Raw genomic sequence first — 18,348 nt, 5'->3', positions numbered from 1 at the left:
CATGACTTGGACAGAAACTGTAATCCACTCTTGCAGTCTCCGTAACTGAAACAAGTACAATCATGTTCATTAAATTGGAATATGATTGAAAGGTTTATTGATTTGAGGAATTCAATTCACTAAGTAAAATACATTATTTAGATTAATTACACACAGACTTTTTGCTAATTATGATAATTTTTGCATACAGCTAATTAAAACAACATTTAAGGTCAGAATATTACATCAGACCAATAAAAAACATACAGAAATGTGGGCTTAATTAAAAGTATGTTTGATACCTGCATAAAGGTTGTTATTCTCAAAAGGTACTTTTAATCTGAAAAACTAGCCTCATCGGAACACATATTTTAATTTATTAAATATGACTACACTGTGGCCTACTTCATGCATGATAAGTACCATTGTTTGCATTACAAAACACTACAGCAATAGAAGGTTGCCATTTGATTTTCCACGTCTACCTCAATTCACCCAGAACCTGTTTCCATTTGAACAATGGGTGACCACATCAACCAGGAAATTTTGAAAAAGTACCATTGTCCCTCTGCCAGAACACTGGGACAGGTCGTGCAGCTTGGCAAGGATCCAATACTTTATCCTAAAGCAACAAAGTTGTAGAAACTGGACATTTCTATATAAAAGAGAAAATGAAACTCACAAATTCAGAAAATAATTAACAAATAATGACTTGTGATGCTGGATCTGTTTTTAAAAATGATCAAGAAGAGAGGTTTGGGTCAAAGACCTTTGTTCACATTTTAGGCCCTAAGAAAAATTGTTTTAATATTTTCAAAATTATGTCATGTTTTCATGTACTGATGCTGAAAATACAGCACTGACAGCAGTAAACAAAAGTAAAAGAAAGAAATATTTTGCAGTCTTTTCATTCTATGTTTAGCGTCCATTCAAACAAGATATCAGTCCGATATGATACATTAACAACAGATACTAGAGGTGTCACGGAAACACAGACTTAACAAAACAAAACAAAAAGTGTGCAAGTGCAGGAAATCCGTTAGCAGAAGTCTGGGATATACAAGCCATCGGGACAATAAGGGAAACAGTGAGGGATCTAGCAACAATAGGCTGAAAATCTGGGACAATGAGAAACTAACTATTATAACTAGAAGAAGCTGAAAACTAAACTAAAACAGGCAGAGAAGAGACAGGAAGGAAACATGAAAACAAAAACAGAACCAAGACTGTCCTTGCACAACCCAACACAGAACCCATAAAGTACACAATCATGAAAAACCACAACAGACTGTCCAACTGCAAACAGACCGTAAGCAAAATATACTATGGAAATAAAATTGAAACAAAATACAATTTACCAAAATCAGACATATTGTGGTGGCCGCACAGTGGTGCAGTTCCTAACACTGTTGCCTTGGATCAAGAAGGTTCTAGATAAGAACACTACACATTCTGTGTCAAATCATTTCTCTTCACAATCTCAAGCCTAGTATCAAAACTGAAAAATGCTTGAAGATTTATTTTTCCAATAAATCAGTAGCAGACGAAGCGTCACGTCTGTGCTGAATTTCCTCTATATTTCTTGGTTTTTTCTGTGAATCAGCAGATGTGATGTCCACAAGTTTTCTATTGGATAAAGGTTAGAGGATTGTGCTGACACTGTAATAATAGGCAACATGACCTCTCCAAGTATTTCAGTGTATCCAAACTGATCTATGATCCTTGTGATGCAATAAATTGGCCCAACACTATTGCATAAGAAACATTGCCACAGCATGATGCCTGAACTATCATGTTTTACAGTGTATTGTGGCTTCTCCCTCTCTGATCAAAATTTTAATCAAGGAACATTGTTCTTTTGAACAATATCTGAAACCACTTATTTCACACAGATTAATTACCACAAAGTTTAGAGTCAGCACCCATATATGATCAGCACTCAGCAATTTCCAATACTGCTTTAGGTTTTTAATCAGATATTTGCCAAATCACTAAAAAATCTTTTTAATGGCAAATCCCCGTCTTTGTTGTCTGGACTGAAAGGCCTGCCTGTGCTAGTCCATCCAGCTGGATTTAGAGACCTGGCAGCATGCAAAGCATTCTCTTACCTGCACATGCTGCATGTGGAACTGTAAATATCCATCCTTCTATCCAGGGGAAGGACATTAGCAGGGAAAAGCAGTGAAGCAGTTGCAGATGCAGGTCTATGGGGTGCCGCATGTAAAAATTCAGCAAACAATTCACTGACACATTTCTGTTATTTAGCGCGCTTTCTTTACATTTAGTGAATTTTTCTCACATTAATTGGGAAATGCTAAATATAAATCTTAAGTCTATATCTAGAAATATATCTTAAATCAAAATCTTAAATCTATATCTAAATCTTAAATCTATATCTAATTATATATCTTAAATCTAAATGTTAAATCAAAATCTCAAACTTAAATTCTCAGAAGATATGCTGAACAGTGAGTGGGGGGGACATTAGCCATCATAGAGGCTCAGATCAAAGTAACAGCTGTAAAATGCTTTGGCTTTAAGCAGTATAAAGGTTTGGTTTAAATCCTACTTTGCTTCAGCTCTGTGGCGGTTTGCAGCCAAGTGTGAAGCGGCTGGGATGAGGATCAGCTCCTCTAAGTCAGAAGCCATGGTTCTCGACCGGAAAAGGGTGGCCTGTCCTCTTCAGGGTGGGGGGGAGTTCCTGCCTCAAGTGGAGGAGTTCAAGTATCTTAGTTTTGCCTTTTGTCTTGTTCACGAGTGAGGGAAGAATGGAACGGGAGATCAAAAGACGGATTGGTGTGGCTGCCACAGTAATGGGGGCGCTGTGCCGGTCGGTTATGGTGAAGAGAGAGCTGAGCCGAAAAGCGAAGCTCTCGATTTACCGGTCGGTCTACGTTCCTACCCTCATCTATGGCCATGAACTTTGGGCCATGACCGAAAGAACGAGATCCCGGATACAAGCGGCTGAAATGAGCTTCCTCTGTAGGGTTGCCGGGCTCCCCCTTAGAGATAGGGTGAGGAGCTCGGCCATCCGGGAGGAGCTCGGAGTAGAGCCGCTGCTCCTCCACATCGAGAGGAACCAGTTGAGGTGGCTCGGGCATCTATATCGGATGCCTCCTAGACGCCTTCCTCGGGGGTGTTCCAGGCACGTCCCACCGGGAGAAGGCCCAGGGGACGGCCCGGACGTGTCCCCGGAGGAGGTGTCTGGGGAGAGGGACGTCTGGGTGTCTCTCATCTGGGACCAGGTCGCGGGGGCAGCAGTAAACGGAAGACGAGTACGAGTACTTAACCAGGATCCAACTGAATGGACTGAACAACAAAAACCATTAACCCAACACATCAGAATAAAAGAAATACAAAAAAATTATTATTTACATCAGAAAACAGATTTTAATTGAAGTTTTTTCACACTCAATACATTTAGACAGTAAATCATATGAAACAACAGTGACTAGTCTTATGGTGCTCAACCTCATTTACAAAATGTGACAAAGATATGAAAATGTAAAAACATTCCAAGTTGCCTGACATTTTTAATTTGTTATGTTTTAAGGTTACAAAATTGAAAACCTTTACTGTTTTCCTGGTTTTCAAGTTAATCATTAGAGTACAAGATTAATGAAAAACTTGCTGAGGCGAACAAAAACATGCCTGAGGGCAGCACTCTTGACAACTCCTGTGAGCTTGATGGTACCTTCCCTGCAACAATAAAAAACTTTTTATCTTACAATAAATCAACACTGGTTGAGCCTCATCTTCTACTTTCTACACAAAGAATGAAACCAAACCAGTGATAAAAAAAGACATTGTATTAACTGAAGGTTATCTAAGTACAGTCTTACTTTACACAAGCAGAAAGACAAAAGGGCTTTGGCTTTAGGACAGGTTTCTGCGATCATGTGATATCAGCAGACAGAAAAAGGATATGAGCTCTGGTATTGAGCACAATGCCACACAAACAAAAACTGAACTTTGACCAAAGACAGTCACACCTTTGGCTTTGATTTCTTGTCCTATTAATGGCTAATGTGCAGAGCACTTTCAGTGTAAAATACACACACTACATTGGGTACTTTCATGAACCTCCCTCCCCCTTTCTAATTAAGTGTTTTCCTTAAAGGTCTTACATAATATTACAAAAAGACAAAGAAAAACAAAGAAACTTACTTGAGCTGCCAATGGCTACATTTACAGCATAGGGCAAACGCAGACATATTATCTGTCTTCTCATATCTCCTCCAACAGCCACTACATCTCGGGTTGGATCCAGACTCCTGTTATTCCTAAAATTTAGGGATCTTGGCAACATGTTGCATTTTGTGTTTAACATGTCTGAGCCTAGATTTGTACCGCCTTCCTTTAAGCTGCTTCTTCACTCGACGCAGGAACAGTGAATCCCATCTTGTTTTATTTTGACTTGATTAAATCTCTCTTTATCAGTATGGTGAATCACAGTAATACAAGATATCCCTGAATATGGATGGTTATTAATTGAAGGAAAGTTATATTGTGAGTGTGGATCTTAGAAGGAAGGAAGTGCCGATTTTGGAGGTTGGCAGTAAATGGATAAATAAATGTGGCTCATCTGGTTTCCTGCAAAGAGAAAGAGAAAGCTTTCAGCTATTTGTTGAAGTCTGTTCCTGCTGGTGCAGAAATAAACAGTATTCTCAGTCGTAGACTAAAGGTTCAACCATTACCTTAGGCCATGCTGTCTTTCCCGTTGACACCGCCTATAGTAGTTTGATCTGTGGACACGTGTATTATTTAGGCCAGTGTAAACACTAAATGAAATGATGTAATCTAAATGCACACTTAATCTGGGCTTACCGTCACCTGGATCTGAAGCGGAAACCTCGTGATGTGTCCCTAAAAAAAGTTTTGACATTATGTAAGAATTTGCAGTCATAGAAAGTAGATGTGAAGCCACCACCATATTAAGTTCATGGCATGCAAGCACAGACAGATCTCTCAGCACCTGAAGCCTAAGCACAAAGACGGAACCCTAATGGAATACTGTCATACGTGTCTGGACTTGCCATGCAAAGTTTAAAGGAACATTTCATCAAATTTGGCGCAATGTTCACCAAAAAAGGCTTTACGCAGTTACAGTCTTACCTGTTACTCTTGGCCCCAGCTACACTACCTCAGATAATTTGGCCTTTGTTTTTGAAAGAATCTGCGTTCACACTGTCTGCGGGTTTCCAATCAAAAACACTTCCTATGCTGCTCCAACAGGTGGCGGTAACAGCAAGATTAACTTTTGCATCTCTTTTAGAGGAAACGTAGACCCTAGGTCCTTGAATATCATGCAAGACAAACAATTTTGAGACATAGCTGCTAGTCCCTGATTTGCAAAATTATATAGAAAACCTTTTCTCCCGCCACTACAATGTTTTTTATTGATTTCACCAAGCACCCTGATGTTGCACTGACTCTCATTCAAACCACAGGGTCTACTTTCTACCCAAAAGGGTGCACAATTCCAATTCTCGGGAAATAGTTCACAGAGGAAGATGGAAAAAAAATCATCTAACAATGTTAGCTTCAGCTGAAGTATCTGTTGCAGGTAAGATATTAACTGCTACACCTTTCAACAGAACTTTACTTTGAGAGTCCTGAACTATTCCTTTAAGTAAAGGGAAAGGGAAAACACAGCATTTAGTCCTAGGACAGCAGAGTTTCCTGGTCAGTGATGAACATGTGATTCAGCTGTAGTTCCCACAGGAATGACCCTTAGTTTTATCTTTAGTACTGTTAGCCATTTATGCCCTTTTAGAAGATAATTGTAAGAGCTGTAACAGTTTGTCCAAAAATGGACATACCCATAAGAGGAGTAGTTGAGAGTCTTCGGTTTTCTGTCAGACATTTGAAAAAAGGCAGAACATGACAAAAGGTACACACTCACTGCAACACGTCTACCATTTTATTAACTCCAGAAGAGCTTTAACCACACAAACTATTTTTACTGCAATATTTAAAGAAGTTAAAAGTTCCCAGCCAGCTGCTTCATACTGTGTAACAATAGGAGGCACTTCCCCAGCCTGAATGGTCACATTTCAGGTGTTTTGCAAGTTGTTCCTGTCATCAATCTTTCTTTATAGTTCGTCTGTTGTTTGTGAAGTGATAAAATGTCAGAGTCACTAAACTCTAAAGGGTTGATTAATAATCAGCTCAATTGTATCAGACCAAATTATATAAAGCCTTTTAGATTCTGATCAAACTTCATTTAACAGTCAGACTCTAGTTTTAAAGGTTGGCATTAAGATGCTATAAATTTAATAAAATATATTTTAAAATAACCAATTACATAAAAATAGTCAGTTTGCTGTATATGGTAAAATGTGGTATAACCGGTGACAATGAATAACGATAATAATCCCAAAAAGAAACAAGTTTCAATAAATACTTATAAAGGCTGCTTATTATGATCTGTAGGCTGCCACTTCCACAGTGTAGTGTTCTGGGAACTAGAAACTCCAACCAAATTAATTGCTACTGTGGTAAGACGACATTCTGAGCTATTGATGCAACATCTGTGGGAGTTCTGATGCAACTCCTCTCTTTGAGAAGTCATGGAAATTAAATAGAGCAGGTAGTGCTAAAAAAGCATAGCTATTTACTGGTGCACCAAGGTTTTAAACATGTATCCTATCAAAACCTCTAAAATTCTGATACCTTAAAGTCCTTTGATGAGATGCCAGAGACAGTGTCAAGCTCACTTAACTCTCACTCACAAGAAAGATAAATTTGGCTGTTTTGAAATATTTCTGGTCATGAAAAACACAGAAAGTCATGGCAAGGAACGTAAATGATAGCTGCCTTATTAAGGTAAACAGGCTGTTGTGGGTTCTCTCCACCCTATTTTCATAGGTCAGGAATGGAACCTCAGACTAATATCCTACATTTATGGGGCACCCGTTCTACCAATATGCCTCTGCCTCTAAAACAGTACATTTAAATATTCAACTGAGATTCTTCAAACATAATTAATTATTTTTTGCCAAGACATTCATACATGTTACATGTGATCAAAAATCAAACATAAACTCACGTTGAGATCGTCTTCTAAAGAATAGCAGTGCCATCAGCAACCCCACAATCAGCGACCCGATGACCACCACTGGAGCAATTATTGCCGATCCTGGGGTTTTTATTTTAGACACTGAATGAAACAGTTTGAAGGAAAGGATTAATGCTTTCATACTCAAATTATGACACAACAGCAAAAGGTTTCGAGCACTTGTAACATAAGGTATGTTGCTACTGTCGCTTTGACCCAAACAAGTACAAAGGGCAGCTAGCAGCTGATGCACTGGTGTTTCAGAGAGTTGAACACCAGATACTAATTTATGTGACAGCTGTGAGAATTTAGATTGCAGCTCATACAGCTGTGGAACAAGGATGTTGAAAAGTCTTTCTATGAGGAAGAGATGGAACTGTTTTTCCCTGAAGCTTTACCTAGTTTCATCTGACAGGCGCTGTTTGGATTGGCTAATATGTCGGAACAGAAGCATGTACCAGCATGTCTATTTACTTTTTGGTGTCTGAACACACCTGCAAATTAGCAAGCAAAACTAAAGTTACGTAGAGAAACTGATTCAGCATACGAAGACCTCCATTTTAATCATCTTGTTCTGTTGAACTCCTGGTTTTTCTGTTACAGGACATTTACAGGACCTATGTCTTTTCATGGTCCACAACTCCTTCACACGTGTTTTCCGTTGGGAGGTTCAGCCTTGCCTCAACCTCCCACAAGGCTAAGAAAAACATGTACAGCTGGCCCCTGGATTGAGCAATCTTTAACCAAAGTCTGGCTATGTAACTGCTCTGTCTGAAACTTGTTTGTGTGTGCTGAAAAATGCTGTGCACTTAGAAACACATACATCGACTTGGATTATTCACTACTATTGAAGCCGAGTCTTCTTTGTCGTAACTGGCATTGTAGACCACGCAGGTGTACTCGGAGAAGGTGGATCCTGTCAGCAATTGCAACTCGCTGGAGAGCTCAAACAGACCGTCATTCCTCTTGTTCTCTGTGAGCTTGGCGCTTTTTGTCCACTCTGTTTTGTTTTCATCAAACCAGCGTAGTTGGCCTTTTGGGTAGCCACCACTAGCCTCACAAATCAGAGTCTTGTGTACGTTTGGAATGTCTTTCTGATCAATGCTGCGCACAGTCGGGGTATTGTACTTGGCTGCGAAAGCAAAATGGAAAGGAAACATGATCAAAGAGCTGAACTTGGCACTGATGAACCTCTCAAATAGCATCAAAAAATCTGAATGACATTTGTTTACATTCATCCATGTCAAGTAAACAGAACTTCTAAAATAAAATGTTATGCAGTCAAAGAAATTACGCCACAGTTAAACAGCATGAAACAACATGATGATTATGATGAGTATCACTTTATTAAATTAAAATTTGTCAAAAACTACTTTGAAGACATACAGGTACTTCTAAAAAAATTCAAATATCATGAAAAAGTTAAATATTTTTTGTCTTATAATGCAGTTATTCGGTGAAACTCATTTATAATATAGATTCATTACATATAGAGTGAAATATTTTAAGGTTTTATTTCTTGTAGTTTTGATGATTATAGATTACAGGTAATAAAAAACAAAATTCTGTGTCTCAGAAAATAAGAATATTACATAAGCATGAAGTGCTCTAGAATTTCCTGGTAGATTGCTGCATTGACTGTGAACTTCAGAAAACCCAGTGGACCAACACCAGCATGGCAGATGGCATGGCCCCCCAAACCATCACTGACTATGGAAACTTCACACTGGACTACAAGCAACGTGGATTCTGTGCCTTTCCACTCTTCCTCCAGACTCTGGAAACTTGATGTATTATATGATGTATTCATGTATGATGATTTTAAATAATATATGAGTTTCACTCTCTGAAATGAGTGACAAAAAATATAGAACTTTTTCATGATATTCATACTTTCTTAGATGTATCTGTATTTTCTTCTTATAACAGTCATCGGTCAGCTTCACCTGTCACTTTGAGCATAGTTGTACGGGTGGCGGGACCACTATCTGTCATCACATCGCACTTATACTCTCCCTCGTGCTGCAATTTGGTGTTGCTGATGAGCAGAGATACGTTCATGGTTTTCAAGCTGTGGTCAGCAAACTCATAGCCTTGCTGCTTTTTATATTCTGGTTTGGTATTTCTATTATCAAAAACTGCAACAGGATTTTCCAATCCTGTCTTTCTCCAGACAACCAGGATGATTTTTAAATTTCTTATGTTTTCCTTGGGTTTGACCGCACACATCAGCATGGACTGATGGTTGAACTGAGCCTTGGTTGTAGGTTCACATGCCACTTCAATGAACGCTGTAGACAGAAAGAAAGCAAACATGAAACAGAAGGTTAAATGAATCATTTGAAGCATTTCAAATGTAAATCCATATTATAGAAATGAACCTTGTTTTCATTTAAACTCACAGGGTATGACTCCTGAATAGAAACAGAAGACAAAGAGCACAAAGAAGAGGCTACTACAGGAGGCCATGTCTTTTTACCTAAAATAAAAAAACAAATCAGTTAAGTTCATTTTAAAAGACAAACAGCATACAGATATGAAGCGAGCTTTGTAAATATATGTGCAAAGGGTGCAAAAGTCACCAATCAGCCACATGTTGAGTTCACTATCTGATGAACACTGAGATAAGATTAGGACTGAAATAAATCTGTAAGTGTGCTTTATCAGAAGAAGTGAGCCGTTGGAGGAATCGGTTCAAGTCTACTGATTGCAAAAATCTAGTCACTGAGGAAAGTCATGCAAATGACCAGCTTGGGAGACCTTCAACAAGATGGTAAAAAGTTACAGTTTCAAAACTGCAATAATTTCCAGTCATGCCACTCCTACAGCTTGCAGTCCTTTTACTAGGACACCAGAGAAAGTGACTGGATGTTACCGGAGCCTCTCTCCAATCTGCTGTTGCTGTGCACTCCTCCACTATTTTGTTGCATAAAACAATTTGGAAATAGTTTGGAAATATGTCCTGTGACGAAAACCTCCAAGCTGTCAACCAGGTTCTTATACCTGTCTATTAGGAATTAGGCATTCGTCAAGATATAAGGTATTGTGCCACACGGCTTTAATGACCACCAAGTGAAATACCAAACAAAGTGCTGAGGTTTTCTCTGCTGTATGAGGCACAGAGTAAAGCAGCACTTCTCCTTCCCCACCTGTTGCTGTGCACTGCTAGACAGCTGCCTCAAAGACTGGTACTCCAGTTACCCATCACTCTTTTTGAAGTAACTGTTATTTTCCAACTACAGTTGGCAAGCTATTAGTGGATTGTCTGTGTGGCAGCAGACTGCAGGCTTGCTGGCAGAGCAGATAGTCCAACTAATTAATTATCGGTTTGTTACACTGAAATGTTACATTATTTTTCCTGCTGAGGCTTTAACTGCTGATTTGCTGTTTTAATTAAAAGCAATTAGATCATGTTACATTTTTAATTTTGGTGCCAATGATACAATCATATTTTTAACAAGGTCATCAGACTGCAAGAATTTCACACCAGCAGAAAGCAAAAAGAGCAAGAAAAATGTCCATAGGATTTTACTGAAGATTACAGTGTTTTTGATGAGATGACAGATTTGACTAAGATGTTTCAAGTTAAAACCAAGACGACTTTTTAATATGTGCACAGGAAAAACACGACTTGTGCATTATTACTAAACAGTGCATTGATGGAGCAGACACATACATTTTTTTCGCAAGGAAAAAGTGGTTAAACATACACCCCAGCAAACAATCCTCTTTGAGACTTTGAAGAGAAATAATCTATAATCAAAACTTTATCTCTGATCTGTACTTTGTCACAGGGTTATGACTTTGAGTAAAGACAGCTGCAGATGACTAAACATTTTCCAACAAACAAAATAGTTTTTGAGATTTGCTGTTTGATTTCTCTGACGGAATTCACTTTAATTCCAGAGAGGCTGATAAGACTATTTAAACCTTTAAAACTGATGCTATTTATGCCATTTTTCATCTAGTGTAAAGAGTAACTGGACCAATGTAAATAAAGGGAGGGCAGTTTCATTCACAAGATCAGAGGTCTTATATGAGCAGGTTTTCATTTTATCAAGAAGGACAGACTCAGCCTCTAAACATCTTGCAACAAGCACCGACAGGCCCTTATCATTTCATTCAGCTCTTTGATTTCACTGTTAACATTGTTCTCAAACATAACTTTAGCTTGCATACCAAGTTGCCCACTTGATATGCATCGATGCAGCTACCACATTTCTTTTTGGTCACCGGAGACAGACAACAGCCTGAGAGAATGGTCCGTCATAGGTTGGAGGAGAAAAATAAAAGTCTGCTGATTGAGAAGATGTGCCTGACCTTTTATCGCTGTTTACACTGGTATAAAATCATTAAGCTCTGTTGCTTCTTTATGACTGATTTGATGTTACTGACATTGCAAACAAATGGTAAAGATGACGTTGTAAGGTGAAGTGTTTACAGATTGTTTGATAACGCCAACTCAACATGAGTTCCTCACAGCTAAATAAACCGGATGAAAACAAGTATTAAAAGGAGAGGTCACGATATTTGATGTAAGGTTGTATTGGAAGATGATAAGCAATTATTATCTTGCCAGCAGTAGAAAACTCCTTTAGGGTCTTTATTTAGATTAAAGCAAGATCAGCTGGAGGCTAAGCTAATGGCTAGTCTGAGAGGGGCCAAGACCAAAGTGAGCTTCTGGCATCTTAAAACTCCAATTTATGAAATATTTTAGCACTTTAAGCACACAATATTTTACGAGCCTTTCAATCATTGACATTTTTGCTTTGGGTGATTATTTAGACGTTCAGGATTATTAACACAGCAAATGGAGGTAGGAAGTGGTATCAGTATAAAGTTTCCTGTGTGCAACATGTGCTAAGAACTGAACATTTCTGGTCAGAGCAAGTGTCTCATACACAAGCATGACAATATCAATACTAATAAAATAACATTCCCTTAAACTGCTATAATATTTTTGATTTTTATATCAGCTACTCTGGCCGGATATGCTTTACATGTTCAGCTCTCAGTACATGATTTACATAGCAAGATCATTGGTGGGGCACTGTCTCCAACCTTTATGCCTTTTGTGAATAATCTAGGCTTCTCTGTAAAAAAAAAATATAAAAACATCAACCAATGCAGACATGACAGTGGTCTCATGACATAGCGTTAGCCTTAGAAGCAATGATGTTTCTGAAGCTGGCGTTGTTTTAATAAGGTAGAGGTTCTCTTAGATCTTGACCTGTCTCAGGCTAGCCTCAGCCTCTGAGACCAACTAATCTGGATTTCTGCTGAAAGAAAACACCAAGAGAGTTGTCAACTGCAAGTAAGATATGAACTGCTCATAAACGTTTAACAAAACCTCACTTCTATTTCTATTCAATGTAAAAGTACAGTCTTTTTGTTCTTAGAAAGAGGTAAAAGATGGTTGGTCCCTTCTCTTCTTTCTCCAGAAAGATCCTCTTTCAGTTCACCATAGCTCACCAAAAGAGGCACAAAAAGGATATTTTCACATTTAAATAGAATTTTCTTTCATAAACACAGACAGAGAAAATAAATCCAGAACTAGGTCAAATCTGCAGTACCCACCTTCTGTGAGTCACCATGAAATGCACCGTAAGGAAGTATTCTGACTTCATTAGAGCTTTTGTGGTCAGTTTTATGTATCAGGGTTAACAGCAAGTCTGTTTTGATAATGGATTCATAGAGTAAATATCAATCCTATCCATTCAGCTCTATAAAATCCAGTCTGACCAGCTTTGCACGAACAGGGTTGGTTTATCTGACATTCATCAGTAAGAACAGTCATTCTGAAAGAGAAAGCTCTCTTGATTATTTTTCCATCCTCTACAGTTTAATTAAACAGGATGCGTTTCTCATGATTTGAACTTGCTGGATTTTACCTACCAGCTTATCTTTCTGTATGCAACGTTACATTTCAACATTTAGCATTCCACCACTGAATTTAATACCCACAAAAAACATTACAAACTAAAAAGCCAGTCAGTAGCCGAAATTTTAGCCCCTATGCCTTGAAGGGTGGAAAGAAACCACACAGTCACAGAGGGAACGACTGGAGTCCAGCAGCCAGAGCCAGCCCAAATCATTTTGCTTTCAATCAGAACCTTTGAAAAAAGCACCCTGTTGCCCTTGCACTTTTCCTTCAGCATTACAAGTGGTCACTGTCCCACCAACACAAATTGAGCAAGGACAGGCCTTTCTCTGCAAGTGAAATTGAATTGTGAATGTGACATGGATATTCTCTGAAGAATAGAAAGTGATCAAACCAGCATGCAGCCCTCCAACTTGACTGCCAAGTCAAGGGGTCACGAATGAGCTTTCTCATTTTCTACAAGGCCACATTTCAATGAGAAAAAATCCAGGCACAGCAGCTGTGTGATGCTGGACGCCAAGATTTTCTGTTGTGAATAGTGAAGATATATCTGCAAAACCCACATTGTGAGTTTTTTCACACATCCTGTGCGATGAGGAGTTCATTCCCAAATGGAGTGTGGAAAAACATATGATGAAAATGGACAATTCCAGCACAAAGAATTTATCAAAGTTCACAGGCTAAACACCTTGGGAGACCTACCTAATAGTTCTAGTGTGTGTTATATATTATCTCTCATATTAGGGAGGAGGTGGCAAAATTTCTTCCCTCGATCCATCAATTTTCGTTACCCAATTATTCCTTACAGGGTGACATGTTCATTGGACGAGAGGTGGGTTACCCCCTGGACAGGTTGTCAATCCCTAATAGGACAGGACAGGCACACACTCACACATAAGAACAATATTTGAGTGCCCTAACTTACTCACTAACTAACTAAGTAACAAATGTTTATGGAACGTGGGACGAAGCCAGAAAAACCCATCTTTTCATAGATTTAAATGTAAAATGTGGCAAAAAGTCACACGAGCGTAAACAAAAAAAAAAATACAATAAAGAAAAACACTTTAATGCATAATTTTGTTCTTTCAATCATCCTTAGGCATAAAATTGTTTTATAATTTTTCACCACTCAGGTGGAAAACATGCTGCTAAACTGAAATATGTGACCAACAAATTAAAAATACTTGTTATCATTAGACTCAATTATTAGCTCCAACTTTTCTGTCATGTACAGAAAGGTTTGCTTTATAAAATACACATGACAAACTGTAGCTCATAAAATTGAACACACCAACAAAAACATTCATTTGCTTAGAAAAAAGGTAAAGTCCAATAACTTGAGTGTGTTTTTACTGCAGAAACATTACTGTTGTCAAATCTTCCAAGAACAGCAGTTACATTAATGATCCAGAACTCAGGTGGAATATACCCAGCGATGCATGACTTTACTGGACAGATGATTAATCGCAATTTCAGCCAAAATAAAATGTATGCTTCAATTGTTCACAAATATATTGATTTTAATTTCTCCACTGTGAGACAATACAATCTATTCTAATCTTTACTTGTTCTGCTGTTTTCCGGGTCCACTCCAGTGTTACACAATATTCTGTCTATTTTTTACTTTTATAAAAATGACAAAGATAAAGCTCAGTGTTTTCCGTTAACAATTGATCTGTGCGTAGATGAGCTGTATTTATTCAGACTATTTGCCCATCAGTATTTCAGAACATGACGTTGTTTGACTGCATAAAGGGGAACTTGAATAATGTGCCTCCACGTCAATATCCCCAACAACACAGCAAATGCAAACCTTTCCACACTGCATTTTGAATTTGAATGAATTTGAATGTGCGAATAGAAGCGCCTTTCTTTAATAAAATATAAAACAATCTCATTTCGGACGCCTAGTGGTCGACTTAACACTTCTCAGTTTGTAACAAAACAAGGACCGAAACGGAGTTTATAAATCTGAACCAAACACGAAGCGAAAGTAAAACCTACAACGGCTTATGAAGGCAAGAGGTTAAACACAGAGCTCGACCCCTTCCAAAGTCTTGAATAACATATGGCTGACAGTAACAGAGACGCGGATTTCGTTAAAGTATTAAGCGCCACGTCGTTTTACTGATTTTCCACGATCCTTTAGCCCCCTCTTACGGTCTGCTGTGGCGTGGGGTCAAACATATGGCCTATATACGATACATACCATAGGGGTGTATCATGGCAAAAGGAGGTCAGACTTACCGTACAAGCTCCTCTTCACGGCCTCCACTGAGGACAAATGACTGGCGTGACACAGAGGGAGTTAGTATACAATACTTTCACTTTCATTATGAATAAGATGTCAGTAGGAGGGCTGGCTGCGATCTAACGCCATCCCACAATAAGCCATTTTAGCTGTGTGCAGCCTTACAAGAACTGCTTTCTTTACATTGTCCACAGTGGCGTCACCAGTGGGTGGCCGACGAGGGGCAATGGCCACCCATATAAATTTACTCTGGCAGACAGTCTTAAATAGTAATTAAGTTGTGAAGTTTATTTATTTAAGGACATAGTATGGGCTGCCGTTTGTAAAGTTATAGTCTAAAATTGACATTAATATTTATTATTTACCTTGTCATATGAGATAAATAAATGGGGGTTCATTTTTAAAGACATATTTTTACCATGTCATTAATACATTTAGAAATATCATTTCCAAGCTAAATATTCAATTGGCAAGTTAAATATTTAGTTTACAAACAAACTCTAGTTTACAGTCAGCTGACCTCAGTGTCCAAGGACAGCCATACAGTTTAGTATGGGGGACTATCAGCAGGCCCTGATCACAACACCTCAAGGACCTGCTGAGGTTGGATGAATGTTAGTCCTCTGATGTAACGCGGTGCCTGCTCAAAACGAGCTCTCCTGGTCAGGACAAGAATATACAGGTCCTTCTCAAAATATTAGCATATTGTGATAAAGTTCATTATTTTCCATAATGTCATGATGAAAATTTAACATTCATATATTTTAGATTCATTGCACACTAACTGAAATATTTCAGGTCTTTTATTGTCTTAATACGGATGATTTTGGCATACAGCTCATGAAAACCCAAAATTCCTATCTCACAAAATTAGCATATTTCATCCGACCAATAAAAGAAAAGTGTTTTTAATACAAAAAACGTTAACCTTCAAATAATCATGTACAGTTATGCACTCAATACTTGGTCGGGAATCCTTTTGCAGAAATGACTGCTTCAATGCGGCGTGGCATGGAGGCAATCAGCCTGTGGCACTGCTGAGGTCTTATGGAGGCCCAGGATGCTTCGATAGCGGCCTTTAGCTCATCCAGAGTGTTGGGTCTTGAGTCTCTCAACGTTCTCTTCACAATATCCCACAGATTCTCTATGGGGTTCAGGTCAGGAGAGTTGGCAGGCCAATTGAGCACAGTGATACCATGGTCAGTAAACCATTTACCAGTGGTTTTGGCACTGTGAGCAGGTGCCAGGTCGTGCTGAAAAATGAAATCTTCATCTCCATAAAGCTTTTCAGCAGATGGAAGCATGAAGTGCTCCAAAATCTCCTGATAGCTAGCTGCATTGACCCTGCCCTTGATAAAACACAGTGGACCAACACCAGCAGCTGACACGGCACCCCAGACCATCACTGACTGTGGGTACTTGACACTGGACTTCTGGCATTTTGGCATTTCCTTCTCCCCAGTCTTCCTCCAGACTCTGGCACCTTGATTTCCGAATGACATGCAGAATTTGCTTTCATCCGAAAAAAGTACTTTGGACCACTGAGCAACAGTCCAGTGCTGCTTCTCTGTAGCCCAGGTCAGGCGCTTCTGCCGCTGTTTCTGGTTCAAAAGTGGCTTGACCTGGGGAATGCGGCACCTGTACCCCATTTCCTGCACACGCCTGTGCACGGTGGCTCTGGATGTTTCTACTCCAGACTCAGTCCACTGCTTCCGCAGGTCCCCCAAGGTCTGGAATCGGCCCTTCTCCACAATCTTCCTCAGGGTCCGGTCACCTCTTCTCGTTGTGCAGCGTTTTCTGCCACACTTTTTCCTTCCCACAGACTTCCCACTGAGGTGCCTTGATACAGCACTCTGGGAACAGCCTATTCGTTCAGAAATTTCTTTCTGTGTCTTACCCTCTTGCTTGAGGGTGTCAATAGTGGCCTTCTGGACAGCAGTCAGGTCGGCAGTCTTACCCATGATTGGGGTTTTGAGTGATGAACCAGGCTGGGAGTTTTAAAGGCCTCAGGAATCTTTTGCAGGTGTTTAGAGTTAACTCGTTGATTCAGATGATTAGGTTCATAGCTCGTTTAGAGACCCTTTTAATGATATGCTAATTTTGTGAGATAGGAATTTTGGGTTTTCATGAGCTGTATGCCAAAATCATCCGTATTAAGACAATAAAAGACCTGAAATATTTCAGTTAGTGTGCAATGAATCTAAAATATATGAATGTTAAATTTTCATCATGACATTATGGAAAATAATGAACTTTATCACAATATGCTAATATTTTGACAAGGACCTGTACATTATAAAATAAATTATAAAATACACCAGGAGCCAATGTAGAAGTCACTGAGCATTTGGGTGATTTTTGCCAGAAGCTGATGGGCTCTTATCCAAGGCACCAAAATCTTCATCAAGATGACAAAACAAAAGCATTAATTATTTCCAGTTCAGGATGAGAGACAATGGAATTAAGAGAGATGACATAATTATCCAACGTATTTCAGTTTTCTTCTTTTAATCGAAGGAAACTGGCAGCCAATCAGCTTTTTATTGAGTCTTAGGACTTTGACTGAAGGATGTACAGCTCAATATCATCTTTATCATTATCAAATGCATATTATTTTTTTACACATTTTATAAAATGGGAGACAATGGGACAAATATTGATTTGCAGCTTTATTTAATTTTTGTCCTCCATTAAGGTCCGCTTTTAAAGATCACTCAGTAACAATAGTTGTTCTACATACAGTTAAGCCTCAGATTTAAAGTAATACGTTCATTTTACTAAATTGTATTTTGACTGGAAGTAATGTTCATATTTTGAAGTCTTGGCTTGAATATGATGCAGTCGTCCCCAAGCCTGTACATTTTTCTCCCTTGTCCAGTATTTTTGTACATCTCCCCTTTCAGAGGCATTGGGCTTGGTTTTTTTATTAATTTCAATGATACTTTTAACACATGAAGTTTCCCACCAGTTTCTCAGACATACATGTTGCTATGGTTGCTAAGGAAAGCCTCCTAAAGCAGGCGAACAAACCCTTCATATTTAGCTAATTTCAAATTTCATAATCAGTTCGTTCATCAATCCGTAGGTCTTTTCCCCTCTACTGTCAAACTGCGTGCTTGTCTTGTAGACTTTATGGCCTTCTGTAAAATCCTCCCGGAACACAGAGAACCCACA

The 18,348-nt window shown here is 38.8% G+C and overlaps 1 protein-coding gene across 2 annotated transcripts; it reads right to left on the bottom strand.

Moving 5' to 3' along the window:
• Positions 1 to 3,349: 3,349 nt before the first annotated feature.
• zgc:174863 (uncharacterized protein LOC100136852 homolog) lies at positions 3,350 to 15,304 on the bottom strand. 2 transcript variants are annotated; one of them, XM_047366908.1, is made up of 9 exons: positions 15,171 to 15,304; positions 9,442 to 9,518; positions 8,986 to 9,330; positions 7,863 to 8,171; positions 7,031 to 7,141; positions 5,802 to 5,834; positions 4,807 to 4,845; positions 4,677 to 4,724; positions 3,350 to 4,572 (listed from the first exon to the last, which is right to left on the bottom strand). In XM_047366908.1, exons 2-8 carry the CDS (start codon positions 9,506 to 9,508, stop codon positions 4,678 to 4,680), a joined length of 951 nt encoding a protein of 316 aa, XP_047222864.1. In that variant the 5' UTR covers positions 9,509 to 9,518; positions 15,171 to 15,304; the 3' UTR covers positions 3,350 to 4,572; position 4,677. The 2 variants fall into 2 exon arrangements, with proteins under 2 accessions (XP_047222864.1, XP_047222865.1); XM_047366909.1 differs by lacking the exon at positions 5,802 to 5,834.
• Between the last annotated feature and the right edge of the window lie 3,044 nt (positions 15,305 to 18,348).

This window comes from Girardinichthys multiradiatus, chromosome 5 (genome assembly GCF_021462225.1).
Source record: "Girardinichthys multiradiatus isolate DD_20200921_A chromosome 5, DD_fGirMul_XY1, whole genome shotgun sequence".
Classification (NCBI taxonomy): Eukaryota; Metazoa; Chordata; class Actinopteri; order Cyprinodontiformes; family Goodeidae; genus Girardinichthys; species Girardinichthys multiradiatus.
This window is presented reverse-complemented; position numbering and strand designations above follow the sequence as displayed.